The sequence below is a fragment of the Curcuma longa genome, unplaced genomic scaffold (genome assembly GCF_044706935.1).
Source record: "Curcuma longa cultivar G26 ecotype Majalengka, Jawa Barat unplaced genomic scaffold, ITB_CL_G26_1.1 contig_21523, whole genome shotgun sequence".
Taxonomy (NCBI): Eukaryota; Viridiplantae; Streptophyta; class Magnoliopsida; order Zingiberales; family Zingiberaceae; genus Curcuma; species Curcuma longa.
The window spans coordinates 36,274-54,775 of record NW_027431666.1 but is presented as its reverse complement, the minus strand read 5'-3'; the positions used below and the strand labels follow the sequence as shown (position 1 = coordinate 54,775).

The window sequence follows — 18,502 nt, the reverse complement described above, 5'->3', positions numbered from 1 at the left end:
ATTTAGTTTCGTTCAATTCGACTTTAGTTAAATATACACTCTTAGGAGGCAGAGAGCAACAAACGTAGGGTTTAAAACTCAATCGAATTCTGATTCAATTGGACCTCGTCAATTGAACCAATCTGGCTCAGTCAACCTAGTCTAAGTCCCGTTCAGCTATAAAATATCTAACCAATCCTAAACTGAATTCAAAATCCACAGATAAATCGAACCTAAATAGGCAAATTCAAAGATAACACATGTTATTAATCCCTTTAAATCTTAATTAGCTCCCAATTACAACTATATAAACTCCAAAATAATATTTGCCCATTGCCTTTTTTTTGTGCATTTAGTTCAAATGATATCATGTATAATATTGATTATGCGATTATAAATAATTATATAATCAAGATTATAAAGAATAAAATATAATTTAATGGGTTTGGTTCAACCTTAACCAGGTCGAACGATGCCACCCTGAACCTTATACTTTGTATGGAAGGAGGTGAGGAAAGGGGAAAAGGTAAATAAGGAGAAGGAAACTTTGAACTTTGTTTGAAAAAGAGTGAGGGAAGAGGAGAAAAGGGTAGGGAAGGATAAGTTTTAACCTTCTTTATCCATGAAAAGGAAGATTTTCTTACACTCCAATTTGGGGTGTAAGGAAAAGAAAAGACAACTCTAAATATTATTTGTTCCAATTTTATCCTATTTTAAATATTAATTCTCCAAATAACTTATTTAATTTATGTAATCTAATTTTTTTTAAATTTCTCTCGCCGAGCATGATCTTTTCGCTCCTTTCTTACATCAATAAATTTTTATAAAAATATATGTAAAATACTGATTTATCATTTGTCGTACTAAAGTGTACAGATTTTATATTTCATATGCTTATTGTATGTCTATTCATTATTTTTTTAAAATTATTTATTTATTTAAGTCATAAATATTAATTTTAATTGGTCTTACAAGATGATTTTGGTAAAAAAATCTTACATTCATAGGTTTAATGAGTTATACATATTTTTTCACATGTAGATTTATTTTAAGAAGTAAGAGTATTTTTATAATTTTATATATTTAACTTTTATTCCCTTTCTTTTCCTCCCAAACAAGGTAACACATGTTACGTTAATGAACTTTCCATTCCTCTCAAACAAAAAGAACATAAATACTTCCCTTCCTCTTCCTTTCCCTCCCTTCCCCTTCCGTTAATGAACCCTTCTTTCACCCCATCCAAACAGAGTGTTAGTGTCCGCCTCCACGCTCTTCATGGCATTCTCCATGGCTTGTCGTTCTGTGGCCTGGAGCTCCTCGGGATATGATCATGAGCCACCACGAGGAACGTACCCCTGTAGAAAACCCTATACTCTGGGTGCGGCGATGCCAAACCCTCATCGAGCACCACTCTGACGCCCAATTTCTTAAAGGCATTCGAGGCTATGAAAGCTCTCGTGTCGTCCGTGCCGTCGATATCCTCGTTGGGGAAGAAGGACAGGTAGACGGTGCGGTCAGGGGCAAACCTAGCAGCCTTGAGGCGGCGCACGACCTCCAAGTACTGGATCCCGACGAACTTCATGTCCTAGGAGCTGTGGGCGTAGATGTTGCCGCTGGGAATGAGGGCAGTAGAGAAGGCGGGGTGGACCCACTTTGTGGGGTTCGACGGGGATGACGTCGGTGTGGGAATTGAGAAGGACAGAAGGGAGCGAGGGGCGATGACGGGATCTCTGCGAGGTTCTCCGCTTGCAATGGGGAAGAGGGAAGCAGTGACAAGGGTAATTTTGAAGAAAAAAAATTATTAACCTAAAATCGTGAAAACCCTTACACTTGGTACGTTTGGTTCAAGTTATCATACATAATCTTGGTTATGTGATTACCAGATAATCACATAATCAAGGTTATGGGGTATAAAATATAATCTAATATTGTTTGGTTCAACTTATTTATTTGAAGGTAATAAAACATAACCAGTTTAATATTTACTATATTACCGTCAAATAAATTAAATTAAATTAATAATATTAATGATGATAATAAATTGATAATATATCAAAAAATAAATATAATTTATTTATAATTTTTTAAAATTTAAAATAAATTTATAGATTTTTTATAAAATAATTCATTAAAATAATTATTTTAATAAAATAATTCAATAAATTAATAAATATAATTTGTTAATTTTATTTTTTAAAATTTAAAATAAATTTATATATATTTAAAAAATTAATTCATTAAAATAATTATTTTAATAAAATAATTTATTAAATTAATAAATATAATTCATTAATTTTATTTTAATAAAATAATTTATTAAATTAATAAACATAATTTATTAATTTTATTTTTTAAAATTTAACATAAATTTATATATATTTTAATAAAATAATTTATTAAATTAATAAATATAATTCATTTTATTTTAATAAGATATTTTTAAATAAAATAATTTATTAAATTAATAAACATAATTAATATTAAATTTTATTTTTAATAAATATAATTTATTAATTTAAATAAAATAATTTATTAAATTAATAAACATTTTATTTTTTTAAAAATTTAACATAAATTTATATATTTTAATAAAATAATTTATTAAATTAATAAATATAATTTATTAATTTTATTTTTTAAAATTTAAAATAAATTATCTCTTTTAAATTATAAGTCTTTAAATTAAAATTTATTAAATTAATTAACCCATTTTTAATTAGATTTTATAATACATTTCAATTAACTGAGTTTTAAAATTGAAGGATAATCTTGGAAAAAAATTTCGTTAACCTCCAAAATTATAGAAAATCTTAGGTTACCAAGATAATCACATTCCCGGATTATAACCCATTTGCTGATGTGGAGGTGATATTGCATTACTTGAAAATCGATCATAGCCTAAATCAAATAAGATTATCATTGATAACTTTGAATAGATAAACAAGGTTATTAATGATAACCCCAACCAAATGCCTCTATAAGGTTTTCTGATTTGAGTTATATCCGTCATTTGCTCACGTGACGAACATACTCAATTATCGAATCATTATCTAAAATGAAAAACCTTATTTTAACGGGTTATGAGGGATTTTATTGTGAAATTAACTGTGTTGGGCCAAATGATATTTATAAGTATCTTTAAAATGGGCATTTTAAGTGAAAATGAATTTGTTAGAGAAATTAAGGAGGAAGATAATAGGAGGGAGATAATAGACAAGGAGATTACACAATAATAATTTTTCTCTAATTAATTCATTCATGATACGTAGCATATTTATAAGCTACTTACATAACACATTAAACCCATTAACTCCATAAATATACCCCACTAACTCAACTAATGAAGATACATTGAACCTAGACACTTTTCTTCTAACCATTACTACCACTAATTGCCACATCATCAACCCATTAACTCCACGATTAATTTTGGATCAATTATCAACACTCCCCCTTGATTCAAAATTACAAACACCCAAAAGTAATCTAAAATAAATAAACTTATCTCTTGGAAGTGATTTCGTCAAGATATCCGCCACTTGTTCATGTGTGCTGCAGTACTCTATCTCAATTTCTTGATTTGCAACTAAGTCTCGAATGAAGTGTAGACGAATATCAATATGTTTAGTCCTCGCATGGAAGGCTGGATTTTTTGTCATTGCAATTGTTGCCTTGTTATCACAAAAAATATTTGTTGCATCTTTTTGTTGTTGGTGAAGATCTGCAAGAACTCTTCTAACCCAAACTGCTTGACACGCTGCTGAAGTTGCTGCTACATATTCTGCTTCTGAAGAGGATAGAGCTGTAGTAGCTTGCTTCTTTGAACTCCATGAAATTGCTCCTGACCCAAGATTGAAAACACTAGCCGAAGTACTCTTTCGATCATCCACTGAATTTGCCCAATCACTATCAGTGAATCCGCAAAGATCGAATTTTAGAACTTTAGTATACCAAATTCCATAATCCACGGTTCCAGCAATATAACGTAAAATCCTTTTAGCTGCTCCAAGATGATGCTTTGTAGGATTTTGCATGAACCTGGAAATTACACCAACAGAGAAAGCAATATCTGGTCTAGTGTGAGTTAAATAAATTAAACCTCCTACCAAGCTTCTGAAATATTTTGCATTAGCTTTCTCTGAACCATCTTCTAGTTGCAACTTCTCATTTGTATTCATGGGTGTAGTAGCTGGATTACAATTGAACAAACTGAATCTTTTAAGAAGATCTGTTGCATATTTTCTTTGTGAAATAAAAATTCCATCAACTCCTTGCTTCACTTCAAGACCAAGAAAATAATGCAACAATCCCATATCTGACATCTCAAATTTCTCCATCATGTTAGACTTAAATTCAGTTATAAGATAATCAGAGGAGCTCATATATATTATGTCATCAACATAAAGACAAACAATAATATAATCATCGCTACCTTGTTTCTTCACATAAAGGGTTGGCTCACTTTCACTTCTTGTGAAACCATTTTGTCGAAAATAACTATCAATCTTGCTATACCATGCCCTTGGAGCCTGTTTTAATCCATAGAGTGCCTTTCTCAACTTGTACACCTTTGCCTCTTTGCCTTCAATTATAAAACCTTCAGGTTGAACAACATAAACTTCTTCTTGCAAGTCTCCATTCAGAAAATGCAGATTTAACATCAAATTGATAAACAGACCAATGTAATTGTGCAGCTAATGCTAAGATAATTCTCACAGTTTCAAATCTAGCAACCGGAGAAAAAGTTTCTTCGAAATCAATACCTTGCTGTTGCGAATACCCTTTTGCAACAAGTCTAGCCTTGTATTTCTGAATGGTTCCATCGGCATGATATTTTGTTTTAAATACCCATTTGAGGCCAATTGCATTCTTGCCTTCAGGTAGATCCACCATCTCCCATGTTTCATTTTTATTAATTGCCAATAACTCTTCTTTCATTGCATTTCGCCATTCTTCCTTTGTTACTGCTTCTTCAAAAGTTGTAGGATCTGTAACAAACATAGCAAATTGATCTGATTCATAAATTTCTCTCAAGGATCTGAACTTTCTTGGAGGTGTTTCATCAGAAGAATCTTGTAGAGATGATGAACTACTGCTTCTTGAATTTGATGGTAAGGAAGCTGGTGATCCCAAAGGAGATGATTCAACACCTTCAGTTGTTGGAGTTCTGTTCTCTATTGGGATATGAACTTGAGTCTCTTCACCTTCTGTATTCCACTTCCAACCTGAATCTTCATCAAAATCTACATCTCTTCTTATAATTAATTTGCCACTAACAGGATTATATAATCGATATGCTTTGGATTGATTGCAATATCCAACAAAAATGCATTTTTCAGATTTATTCTCAAGTTTATGACGAAATTGAGAATTTATCAAAGCATATGCAATACATCCAAAAATTCTTAAATGATTTACCGATGGTTTTCTACCTCGCCATGCTTCATATGGTGTTTGATTTAAGACAGCCTTTGTTGGAGAAATATTCAGCAAATAAACTGATGTGGCCACTGCTTCAGCCCAGAAAAGATTTGGAAGCCCTCTGATATTCAGCAAACTTCTAGCCATTTCTACAACTGTTCGATTTTTTCGCTCGGCGACACCATTTTGCTCCGGTGTATAAGGTGTCGTCAATTCCCTGTGGATACCATGCTCTTCACAAAAAAGATTAAATTCTTTAGATAAAAACTCACCTCCTCGATCTGTACGAAGAGTTTTTATTAAAGAACCCTTTTGATTTTCCACAAGCGCCTTGAATTTTCTGAAATTCTCAAAAGTCTCTGATTTGTTTGCTAAAAAATAAACCCAACTCATTCGACTAAAATCATCAGTAAACATCAAAAAATATTTACTCCCACCAAGTGATGTAGTTTTCATAGGCCCGCATAAATCAATATGAATTAATTCAAGACATTCAGAAGCTCTCCATGATTGCCCAATTGGAAAAGACTTCCTTGTTTGTTTTCCATAAACACATCCTTCACATAAACCAAGAGTACTAATTTGCGGTAATCCAAAAACCATACCTTTCTGATTTAACAACTGCATTCCTTTGATGTTGAGATGCCCATATCTCAGATGCCACATCTTGGATTCATTGTCTTCACTGGCAATAAGAGCTTGGTTTCCCACATTAGAGATTTTCAGTGGAAACATCTTATTTTCTGTCATTTGCACATTGACAATAGACTGCCCTGAATCTTTGTCAGTAATAACACAAGCTCCATTATCAAATAAAATTGCATATCCACCCATCATCAATTGTCCAACACTTAACAAACTATGTGCCAAATTAGGAACAAAATAAACATTGTAAAGTAATTTCACTTTACCATTGCTAGTCTCCACGGCAATAGTGCCTTTGCCTTCGACTTGTATTTGCTTATTATCTCCAAGTCTTACTAGCATATTCTATTCATCAAGCTTCTGAGATTCATCAAGCTCTTTAAATAATGACTTATTGCCAGTCATGTGATTCGAACATCCACTATCCAAAAACCAAATATCGTTTTGAACTTCATTAGAATTAGAATGAACCATAAATAACTTACTTTCTTCATTTCCTTCTTGCACATAATTTGCTTGTGAGCTATTTCTGCAATTTGCCTTTATATGCCCAAATCTTTTGCAACCATAACACTGAACAGAATTTTTGTTCCATTTCTGATCCCCGTTGAATTGTCTATCAAAATTACTTCTTCCTCTGCCACGTCCTCTACCACGAAAGCCTCCTCTTCCACGACCTCTGCCAGCGAAGTCTTCTTTTTTTTCTATCTCCCCCTTCACTTGAAATGTCTTTTCATCATTCTTCTCAACTGATCGATTTCGCCTTGCCTCATGAGCTTGCAAAGAACCCATTAGTTCATCAAAAGAGAAAATCGAAAGATCTTTAGCCTCCTCAATCGCAGTTACTATGTAATCATATTTCGGAGTCAAACTTCGCAAAACTTTTGAAACAATAATTGCATCGGTAATATTTTCTCCATAAGATCTCATTTGACTAACGATCGAAATTACTCTAGATAAAAAATCTTGTAAAGTTTCATTACCCTTCATAAGCAAGGCCTCAAATTCACTTCTGAGAGTCTGGAGTTTGACTGCTATCACTCGAGAGGAGCCTTGGAATTCTTTCTGCAATATTTCCCATGCTTCTTTGGAAAATGAGGCAGTTGCAATTCTGGAGAAAATCGTCTCATGTACTGCTTGTTGAAGGATGAACAATGCTTTTGAATCCTTCTTTCTGTTCTCCTTTAATCGACTTTCATCGGCATCCTCGTCGTCAAAACCTTTCTCTACTAAATCCCAAAGATCTTGAGATCTAAATAGAGTCTTCATTTTGATGCTCCAAAATTCGTAGCACTCGCCTTTGAAAATGGGGATGAGAGGTTGAGAAACTCCATTAATCGCCATTGCAAGCAACTAGGACACGTCGAACCTGACGCTCTGATACCACTGTTAGAAAATTAAGGAGGAAGATAATAGGAGGTAGAAAATAGACACGGAGATTACACAATAATAATTTTTCTCTAATTAATTCATTCATGATACGTAGCATATTTATAAGCTACTTACATAACACATTAAACCCATTAACTCCATAAATATACCCACTAACTCAACTAATGAAGATACATTGAACCTAGACACTTTTCTTCTAACCACTACTACTACTAATTGTCACATCATCAACCCATTAACTCCAATATTAATTTTGGATCAATTATCAACACGGGCGGCGAACCGACCCTCGAAGAACCCCTCGAAGGATGGCTCCTTGGAGGTCCGAAGGAAGAAAGCGTAGCCGGCCATGAAGTAGATGGAGGTGACGTAGAAGCAGATCGGCTCCATCACTTTCCACGACAGCTCCCAAAAGGTCAGCCGCGCGAACGCCGCGGTCTGCACCACCAGAAACGCCAGCCCGCACCACAGCTCCCTCTTCACCTGCGCCGCCGCGCTCCGGTCGATCTCCGCCTTCGCCTTCTCCATTCTCGCCAACTCTTCTCTCGACTCAGCTTCTTCGTCGCAGAGTCGTCGAGAATGGAGCAAATGCGGCGGGATGGCGCTCTCGATGGCTTCGGACAACTACGCAGAGCAGACAAGATCTGACTCAAAGCGATCGACTCCCAATTCCCAAATCGAAACCAACCAGGTCAAAAATTCAAGCAGGCATTTTATCGAACAGTTTATCTGCAAGAAAAGAATAAATAAATCAAACTACCTCTTCCGGCCGTAGAAACACAATGTCGTCGTCCCAGACGACCACAACGCCAGACTCATCCAGCAACTGCGCCAACTCCGCGCCCTTCTCTTCTCCGGCTGACTCGCAGCAGATTCTGACGAACTCCGACCGTGCGATGCAGCTCGCGTCGACGGCCCTCAGCCTCCCCCGCGCCGCCTCGACCTGCGACGCCCTAATTGCCTTTTTCAAATCCATTTCCATGGTCGCCTCCTCGGCATGCATTGCGGGAGTCGATCCGGTTGCTGGAGGCGGAAGGAGCAGATCGAGGCAGATGCGGTCTGGTCTGAGGCCGCCGAACCTCCCGTCAACGCGCAGCGGTAGGCGATCCAGTGGCATTGCCGGCTGGAACAGGGGCCGTCTTTGTGGGAAGGAGGAGAGCAAGGGGGCGGCGTCCTCGCGAACAGATGGAACGACGTTGGTCTTCCCGATCTGGGACAGCCGCCGAGCTAGGGTTCTGCGGAGGGCCGCCATGCCCCAAATAGCTCTTAGTTCGTCGAGAATAGACTCAACGGCGATGAGGTAGGAGAAACCTAGACGGGGAAGGCAAGGCTTTATATAGTTTTTGAAACGCGGGGCCAACGGGGGAGCCAAAGGGAGCAAACCCTATCCGGATAAGGTTTATTTCAAAAAATTTATTTCGTAAGGAGTAGTTTTTAATTAGCTTGGCATTTAAAAAAATTTATTTCAAATAAAAAATTTTAAAATCGAATCCGAACTAAATTATTTAATTTTTTAAAAACTAAAATTTTAAAATAAATAAATTAAAATTTTAAATTCGATCAATTTAATCAAATTTTTACTCATCTTTATTTCCTATGACTTTCTTGCACCATTACACCCAACCTACGAGGTCTCTAACGGCTTGTTTGGGAGGAGATGAGGGAAGAGGAAGCAAGGGTAAATAAGGGTAAGGGAATTTGTAACCTTGTTTGTAAAGAAGTGAGGAAAGGGGAGAGAAGGGGAAGGAAGGGTAAGCTTTCCCCTTTCATGCCCGTAAATAGACATAATTCCTTACACTCTGATTTAATTAGCTTATCCGGTGGCTGGCTAATTAAAATTACTCCTTACGAAATGATTCCTGCCTTCAATTTTCATTTTAAATTGAAAATTTTAGTTCAACTGAAAAATAAAAATAATTCAGAATAATGGTTCAAGAAAAATGTTAGCATTAATGACATACATATAAGAAATAATCGGATATGTTTAATTAGCTTGGCATTTTAAAAAATTTATTTCAAACTATGACATTTGAAGAACTATTTTATTTAATTAATCATAGTCTACAACACTAGTTAAGAAGGACATATAACTATTATATTATTTTATTTTATTTTAGAAACGATATAATTATTTAAAATCTTAATAAATATGTAATAATATGTCACATGAATTTAATAATACATATATAATTTAACTAAAATAATTAATAGCTTTAATATTAAAAAATAATCTCAAAACAAATAGCTATGTAATAATGTGTATAAATTCAAGTATGAAAATCTTTATAAAATCTTGGGTACGATATATTTATAAGAATTTTTCTTCAACTACGATGTATGTTAGGTATCTGGGTTGATCGTTGTGTGCACTTCCCGATTTAGTCTGATGATCGATAAAAAACTTTTATAGGATCAAATTAATCATCTTTAAAAATAATCAATACGACTATATTGAAATTTATCATTTTTTTTTTTCCCGATTTAGATATTTGCGACAGGCTACTTTTGCGGTATGTCACTGCCACTTTTTCCCCTTTTAAATATTTTTGCTGCTATTCTCGGCCTTGTCTTCCTCTTCTTCACCTCCTGTCTCCAAATCCAAGCTGAGAGGCCTCGCGATCCGCAATTAGATGGCGACGGACAACAACTCGGAGCAGGCGGTAATGCCGTACGGCATGGCGGGCTGGGTGGGAGCGAGCGTGGTGTCCGCCTTCTTCGCCTCCCTCGAGAGTTGCTCCTGCATCACCCTCAGCACCTTCGAGGACGATGACGACGACGATGACGAGCCCGAGGAGTCAAAGGACCGCCCTCTCATGCTTACCAACGCCCCCAACCAATACGACAAGGAGGAACCCCATCTCAAGCCCCCCTTCCCTCCTGTCTGATCAACTCATTTATCAAAGTCGATCGATTCTTGGAAGCGATTGATCTGTGAGTCGCCCTCCTCTGATTTCTCCTCTTTTTGAATTTGCAACTTTCTGTTGTTTGTTTCGGGATTCTGATTTTCCAAAGTTCTTCGTGTGTGTGTGGCTCTGAGTTTGCCCTAAAAATTCGATCTTTGCGAGGGAAGATATCTAGGAGTTCCTTCATCATTTGATCTTAATTTTTCTCAGAAATTGATTAGAAACTGATAATGATCGCAGATTCGCAACTACTTTTTTGCTAAAAATGTATTCGAACCATGAAATTTGGTTTACAAAAAATTTGATAAGATTGAATCTTAACAAGTCCAATCACTGATCATTAACTATGTAAAAAACATGGAAAAATAAAATCTAAAACGTTCAAATAGATCTCAAACCTTCTGTGACTTAGCAACACAAGAGAAGAATTGTGTTTTGTTGTTCGGCGATTTACAAAAGGGCGTACGAGGATTTGAAAATTTTTAAAAGCAAAGGACGCACTGATTTGTGATGGCTTTCCCTTTCTACCCTCTTATCAATCGCAAGTTTCAATTCTTATTTCCAAAGCATCCAAATTTTGAATATAAAAATTATTTATGTAGTTTGGATATAAATAATTTCAACATCTCTCTTTTCTTTTTCACTTGTGAAAAATAAAATTTTCTCTCTGTAAATTTATAAAAATTTAAATATTTTAATTTATTTTTGGATTTAACTATTAAAATTTAATTAAGATTTGACCTTAAAGAATCTTCTAAATTATATTCGTTTCAAGTATTTATAAATTTATAAAAACTTAAGAGTTTAAATATGTCGTCCTTTATTATTTTTTTAAAATTTATTGATCGACTTAGAGAGCTTCGATTATATCCATTTTAAGTCCTTGTAAATTTCTGAAGTGCTAAGAGTCTAAATATGTCATCCTTTACTGTTTTCGAATTTTCCTAGTAGTGATAAGGAGAAATTTTTTTTTTAGTTAGAACGTTTGAGTCTGGTCTTCTGTAGATAAGAATCACATTGGATCTGATCTAAGAGCATACTTCAACTCGGGCTTGGTCTTCCCATACCAGACTCAACTTAGTCCTGATCTATTCTTAGATCAGGCCCAACGTGGTCATGGTATCTAGGAGAATAGACTCAAACGTTCTAGCTAAAAGTTAGCAGGAACATCTCTTGGAAGTCCAAAATAAGTAATGAGGGCATCTTTGGAATCTTTACAATCTCAAAAATCCACAAGATATGAAATAGGTGTAATATGTGCTCTCTAGGTCTATTAGTGAGTTTTGACTGAAATCCATTTATAGATCTAGGCTATTTGAATTTCTATAAATTTATACCCATCTTAGTAGGGTGAGTGAGAAGAAAATAAATATGATATCAAATTTTGATTCTAATTAAGGAATACTATAGACTAGTGTGGAGAGACCAAACTCATAGTGGTCATGATTTACTTAAAGATCATGTTTATTTTCTTATTATTTCAACGTGAAAACCAAGGATAATTCTTTTTCAATTTCTTTCTAAATTATAAACTATTTCTAACTAAAAGTAATAAGAAAAAGTAATTCAGCAAAGGGAAGGGAAAATACAATATTATAGACATCTTGAAACAATAAAAATAAATGTGGTCTTAATCTACTTAGAGACCAGAACGTTGGGCTTGGTCTCCCCACACCACTGCCAATGTGGTCCTGATCTTTAAGTAGATCAGGATCACTATGGGTTTGATCTCCTCACACATCATGTTCATAGTGTTCTTTGATCAAAACTAAAGTGTCACACCATATCTACTTTTCTCTTATTGAATTCTATCTAGACGGATGCAAATTTGTAGAAATTTAAATAGCTTAAGTCCATTAGTAGATTTCAATCAAAACTCTCTAATCAATTTAGAGAGCTCAAATTGCATCAATTTTAAATCTTGTGGATTTATGAGGTCGTAAGAAGTCAAAGGTGTCCTCTATTACTTATTAAGGACTCGCTAAAGGTGCTTCAGTATTATGCCAACTTTTAACTAAAATGTTTGAGGTTTTTTTCTCCTTGGCACTAACAGAAAAGTTTGAGAATAATAAAGGACATATTTGAACTCCTAAGCATTTTAAAAATTCACAAGATTTGAAATAAGTATAATCAAAGAAATTGAACAATGAATTTTAATCAAAATCTACCAATGAACTTAAATTATTTAGATTTTTATAAATTTACTTCTACATGAAAAAAATAGAATTTAGAAAGGGTAAATTTGATATTAAATTTTGATTTTAATTTTAATAATTAAATAAATAAATTTAAATTGTATAAATAAATAAATGAGAGGAAGAGAGATTTATTTTTCAAAGTAGAGAAAGAAAGAAGGGGGAGAGATTGAAGTTAATATATCTAAATCATAAAAATAATTTTTTTAAATATGATTTTGATGGAAAATTAAAATGGAAAGATGACCATAAATTAATACATCCTTTAATCATTCATAAAAGCATGATATGTGATTTGAGCCCTCAGAGTATAGTTGAATTAATTATAATGGAGTAAAATTATAGAAGTGGATAAGGATTCGAATCTTAATGAAGCTGAAATAATACCCTTCTTCATCGTGGTCAATTGCAACTTCTCGATTTACCTCCATATATAATCATGTGATCGATTGTGTAAAACTACTGAGATGACATATTCTATCTCGATTTATCTTGATCATGGAACCGATAGTATTAGACCATAGGATAACGAATTCTATAATGATTTATTTTTTTATGATAATTATGAAATCAATTATATAAAATCGTTAAAATGATTTTCATTTTTACCGAATGATACGTGATTTGAAAATTTACTATCTACGTCCTTCCATAAATCCCCGTTTGCTGTGCAATACAGAAGTACTTTAATCTCCACTTCTTTATTATTTTAATCTTGTGACCCATTTATATGAATTAAAAAGATTTATGAATTTGTTCAATCCCCAGCTATGGTGCAATGGTAGGAATTTTCATCCGAATTGTGATTTAAATATTCGATCCCCGACATATGCGCTATCCGATTTACCTTGGTGGTCGGTGGAAAACTTCCGTGGAACCGGCCGGCCATCCCCAGGGATTGAGTCCATGATAATTTATCATTTTTTAAAAAAAATTTACGAATTAAATAATGAAAATATATGATGTGATGCATTATTATTTTACTAAAGAAGCCAAGCATTCTCACGAGAAGTCACCTCAGAGGTCGATGGCATGTCTCCGTGGCTTACGAGATAGATAAAAAGCACAAGGTAGATATTATTGTTTTATTACAACAGTATCATAGATATTTGAAAAGCATCCAACCAAAAACATAGAGCAATCTCAAAATTTGATATCAGAAGAGAGCAATCTGTCCGCACAGTTCTCATCGAACAACTTACCATACTCCCCCAGATCAAGAGAGCTCACCTCATCTCGGCGCCAGAACCAGTCCTCGTACCGGTACCATCTCATCAGACCTTCATCCTCACTCATCCTCCTACATGCAATGCACGTGCTGCTCTGGCAGTAGAAGAAATCACGCACGCGCGAAGCCTTCTGAAAAATAGTCTGGTCTAGTTCTGATGGAATCTGTTGACTCCCCCAGACAGCAAGGGACTTGAGCAAGAGACAGTGGGAGATGTTGAGCACCTCCAAATGACCATCCAATTTAAGATGCACAGCAATGCTACTTCCTCGATTACACAGCACCGCAGACTGAGGGCTTTCAGCTCTAGAGAGCCATAGCCAATCTCAAAATTCGCATCAACCTCCGATCAGACCTCTCATCCACCCAAAAATAAGGCAATGCACTTATCTGGATAAAGTTGGATTCCAAAACCCCTAGATCAAAGGTGTTCCATATGAATGGATCTGAATAAGCCAAACGCCAGAACCAACAGACCAAAGAAACTGGCGTAAGTTGAATCAATATTTAATTCCTTAAATATCTTCACTAAGACATCAGTTTCCATTTCCTCCCATCTTTTACCAACAGATTTGGTGTCTGCCATCCTCAGTAGCTCTAGAGACTGGAAACAAAATAGATGTTGGACTGAGTTTCATTAGCAGAATCACAATTACAGCTATATTAATATAAAATATCCAGCAGGCAGGAAGGTGCAGCTTACGGAGGAATGTTCATGGGTTTACATAATTGCAGATATAAAACTCCAAATAAAGTGTTTAAGTTGACAAAGCCAAGATAATTTAATTTGCAAACCGATTGTGCCATGCATATTAACAAACAAATTCATGATTAACAATTATTCAAGATAAAAATAAGAATACATTGAACAATTCAACATGTGTACTTAGAAGACCATTGCAATTAGATCACAGCAAGTAATATCTGATGCCTAGCAGACTATAATATCCTTCAATAACTAAACAAAATGTTTAAACTGATCTTGTTCAACTCATTTAGAGTAAAACCCTAGGTTGAGGGCTGTGTAACTAATCTCTCCTTATCCACTGTCCATCCCATTTGTCCTCAATGATTTCTTGTGCTCCAGTTCCAGTTATAGCCCTATCCAGTTATTTCTTTACTGCATCCAGCTCCATTTTTCTTGAACATATATTGCAGCATATGGATATCCTATTAGTTGCTTTCTCCATCATAACAAACAAAAAGTTTCCAAGAAGTTGTGGCTAAACAAAACCCCATAGTCAATTTAGTCTATGAACAAGCACAACTGCATCATCATCATCAAACCAAATATATCACTAATAATATGTAGAACAATCAAAACACTTCTTATTTCATTAACTAAACTTTACTTTCTTCTCCCTCTACCCTTTACACATTCAAGTTTAATCAAATTAACTTTTCTGCTATGCTATTCAATGGCCAACTTTGAACATGTTCATTATAGTCACATAGTATACTTGTTGGCATGGTGTTACAAATGATTGTTTGAAGCTTCAGCTATATATATGGCCCCATGCTGTTATAGTCTGTCAGACATGGGTATGAGCAAGTTATAATCTAATGACTACACACTCTGGGAGGTATGACAATGCTGGAGCCAAAACCTTAAGAATGGCCCAGTCAGTAGGTAGTTGTACCCATGCACAATTGGGCTTTTGGTGTCACCCTTTAAAGTTGGTTTCAGTATGCTCATGACCAACTAATTGGCACACTAGGAATGTTGTGCGTGCTGTTTCTTATCATCTTATCACTCATGCATATATCATATTGCCATAATCCTTTTCAGCTATTGCTACTTCCATTATCTTTTGCCACATATTTGCAGGTGAGTGGTACTTAGACACTACATCGAATTGGGCCAAGGGGCAGAAAGGGCAATGTGCTTTGAGGTACTCTTTATGCCAATTTTTACTATTTGATGGTTTATGCTATTATTTTCTTTGAATTAATGCATACCAACTTGTTGGTTTTCTATATTTATTGTGGCGTGGGATACCTATATTGTTTTAGTTTTCAACCAATATGGATTGAAGTATGTCGTATGATACAACTTTTGGATTGATGGGTTGTTATTCATCTTATATTTTCTTTTGTTGAAATGGCTGACAATGTACCTATTCTCTGGTTCTTCTGTAAGTAATAGGAGTTTTTTACATTGTATCTCTTGAAATGACTATTGGAAATTTATATTTATTGTAGTTTACCTTTCAACCAATATGAAGTTAAGTATATTGTATGATAGAAATTTTGGATTGATGGGTTGAGACTGATGTTGATCATTTATATGACTTTCAAGATTATTGTACTTGATTTATATTTTTTTCCTTTTTTGGAATGGTTTACAACGTACCTATTCTCTGATTTTTTATGGAAGTAATAGGATTTACATTTCATTGTCTCTTGAAAGCCCCATTTGAACTTTAACATGTTCATGTTTTGTGATTTATTGGCCAGGTGTACAATTTTTGAAATTTTTTACTATGGGTACAAGATTTGTGGAAGAACCCAAACAAAATCTATTGTGGTTTTGCTACAATTCAAAAGCATTCAATTAGTGCAGTTACTTGTTTCTCTTATTCTGTCATTAATTCATCAAATCCAGATGTCTTCCTTATGCACTCTTCTTCCCTAAAAACAAACTCAAACCAAATTCTACCAATGGTTCCATGCCTATCGTTAGCGATTCTCATATTCTGAAATACTATTCCTAACTTCATGATAATTGTAAAATAATAATACAATGGATTTCTCTTATTCTATTACAAGATATAAGCCCTTATTTATACATGAATATAGGGACCTATTCTAGGAGAATTATTCTAAAAAAGAAAAACAGAATATTTATACTTAACAGAATATTTATCCCTAACAGAATATTTATTCCTAAATATTCTAACAATTCCTAAATATTCTAACACTCCCCTCAAGCTGGAGGATATAAATCATATGTACCCAGCTTGTTACATATGTAGTCAATTCGAGAATGTCCTTTATCTTCATACAAAAGACCCTTTCTTGGAACACCTCTGATATATCGGATAATGCTTGTTACAGCATCCCAATGTTCCTTGTATGGAGAGTTGACTTACTACACTTACTGTAAATGAGATATTCGGACGAGTAACAGTAAGGTAGCTTAGTCTCCATACTAATCGCCTGTATCGTTCAGGATTTGAAAGAGACTCCCCCTGATTTGGCATGAGCTTGATATTCGGAGAGCTAGAACTTGCTAGCTTGCTGCCGTTACTGAAAGAGGGCAGCGGATAAGAGAAGCGGTTGATGTTGCTGCTTCTGTTGAGAAGAGAGGAGACGCGGACGAGCACAAGAAGACGGCGCGATCCTTGCGTAGCCGCGTGATGAAGACATGCTGCTCAGAAGCGCGCGACCACGGGAAGAGTGGCGTCGCGAGGAAGAAACAGGAGCACGCGACCACGGAAAGAGTGGCATCGCGAGGAAGAAACAGGAGCGCACGACCACGGGAAGAGTGGTGTCGCGAGGAAGACGTGTTGCTCGTCGCGTCGAGGAAGACGCGCAGGAAGCCGCTGTGATTGCTGCGTCGCGATGAGAAAAACGCGCGACGAGGAAGGCAGCGGAGGAGACGTGCTGCTCGTCGCGTCGAGGAAGACGCGCGATGAGGAAGCTGTTGCGATTGCTGCGTTCGCAACGAGGAAAACGCACGACGAGGAAAGATGGCAAACAGAAACGCACGCGAGGAAAACGCGTGGCGAACAGAGAGAGAAGGAAGCCGCTTGTGATTGTTGCGTCGCGACGAGGAAAACACGCGACGAGGAAAGACGGTGAACAGAAACACACGCGAGGAAAATGCGTGGCGAACAAAGAGAGAATGAAGCCGCTGTGATTACTGCGTCGCGGCAAGGAAAACGCGCAACGAGAAAAGACGGCAAATAGAAACGCACGCGAGGAAAACGCGTGGTGAACAGATAGAGAAGGAAGAGGATTGGTTTGGGCGGATAACCCTAAACCTAAAGAGGGAGGAAAACCCAAACCTAAACACGAGCACACGCGAGGAAAACGCGTAGCGAACAAGGAGGGAGAGAAGGAAGAGGATTGGTTTGGTAGGATAACCCTAAACCTAGCCTTGGCTCTGATACCATGTAAAATAATAAGACAATGGATTTCTCTCATTCTATTACAAGATATAAGCCCCTATTTATACATGAATATAGGGACCTATTCTAGGAGAATTATTCTAAAAAAGAAAGACAGAATATTTATACTTAACAGAATATTTATCCCTAACAGAATATTTATTCCTAAATATTCTAACAATTCCTAAATATTCTAACAATAATAAAGAGCATGCTGTCGGACTTGCACTCTTTCATGTACTCCTTCTATGGACACTATGTGTGCACACTCGTAATCCTTATTGATCATGTGTTAAATAAAAATCTAAACAATCATGTCATACACCTAAATCCACACCCACGTGGAATACTCACATGAGTTCAAGTAACATAGGAAAGAATTACCACAAGGAACATGGTTCCAATTGCAAATTTGCAACGAGTAGAAAAGGCATACGCATCTTTTTTCCAGAGAATAATGGTTATACAAAAAGAATCTTTAAATTGGATTAACCTAAAAATTCTAAACCATGTATGCACTTAGAGGAAGATACAATTCAAAGAATGGATATTTTCTTTGCAAAGAAAATATCTGGTACCAAATTGACATCATGTTACAAAAATATTGAGTTAATAATCAACTAATTA

At 35.5% G+C, this 18,502-nt stretch overlaps 1 protein-coding gene across 1 annotated transcript; it reads right to left on the bottom strand.

Moving 5' to 3' along the window:
• Positions 1-7,695: 7,695 nt before the first annotated feature.
• LOC141817669 (calcium uniporter protein 3, mitochondrial-like) lies at positions 7,696-8,724 on the bottom strand. Its single transcript, XM_074705307.1, has 2 exons — positions 8,198-8,724; positions 7,696-8,061 (listed from the first exon to the last, which is right to left on the bottom strand). The coding sequence occupies exons 1-2, from the start codon at positions 8,687-8,689 to the stop codon at positions 7,696-7,698; spliced, it is 858 nt and encodes a 285-aa protein (XP_074561408.1). The 5' UTR covers positions 8,690-8,724.
• Between the last annotated feature and the right edge of the window lie 9,778 nt (positions 8,725-18,502).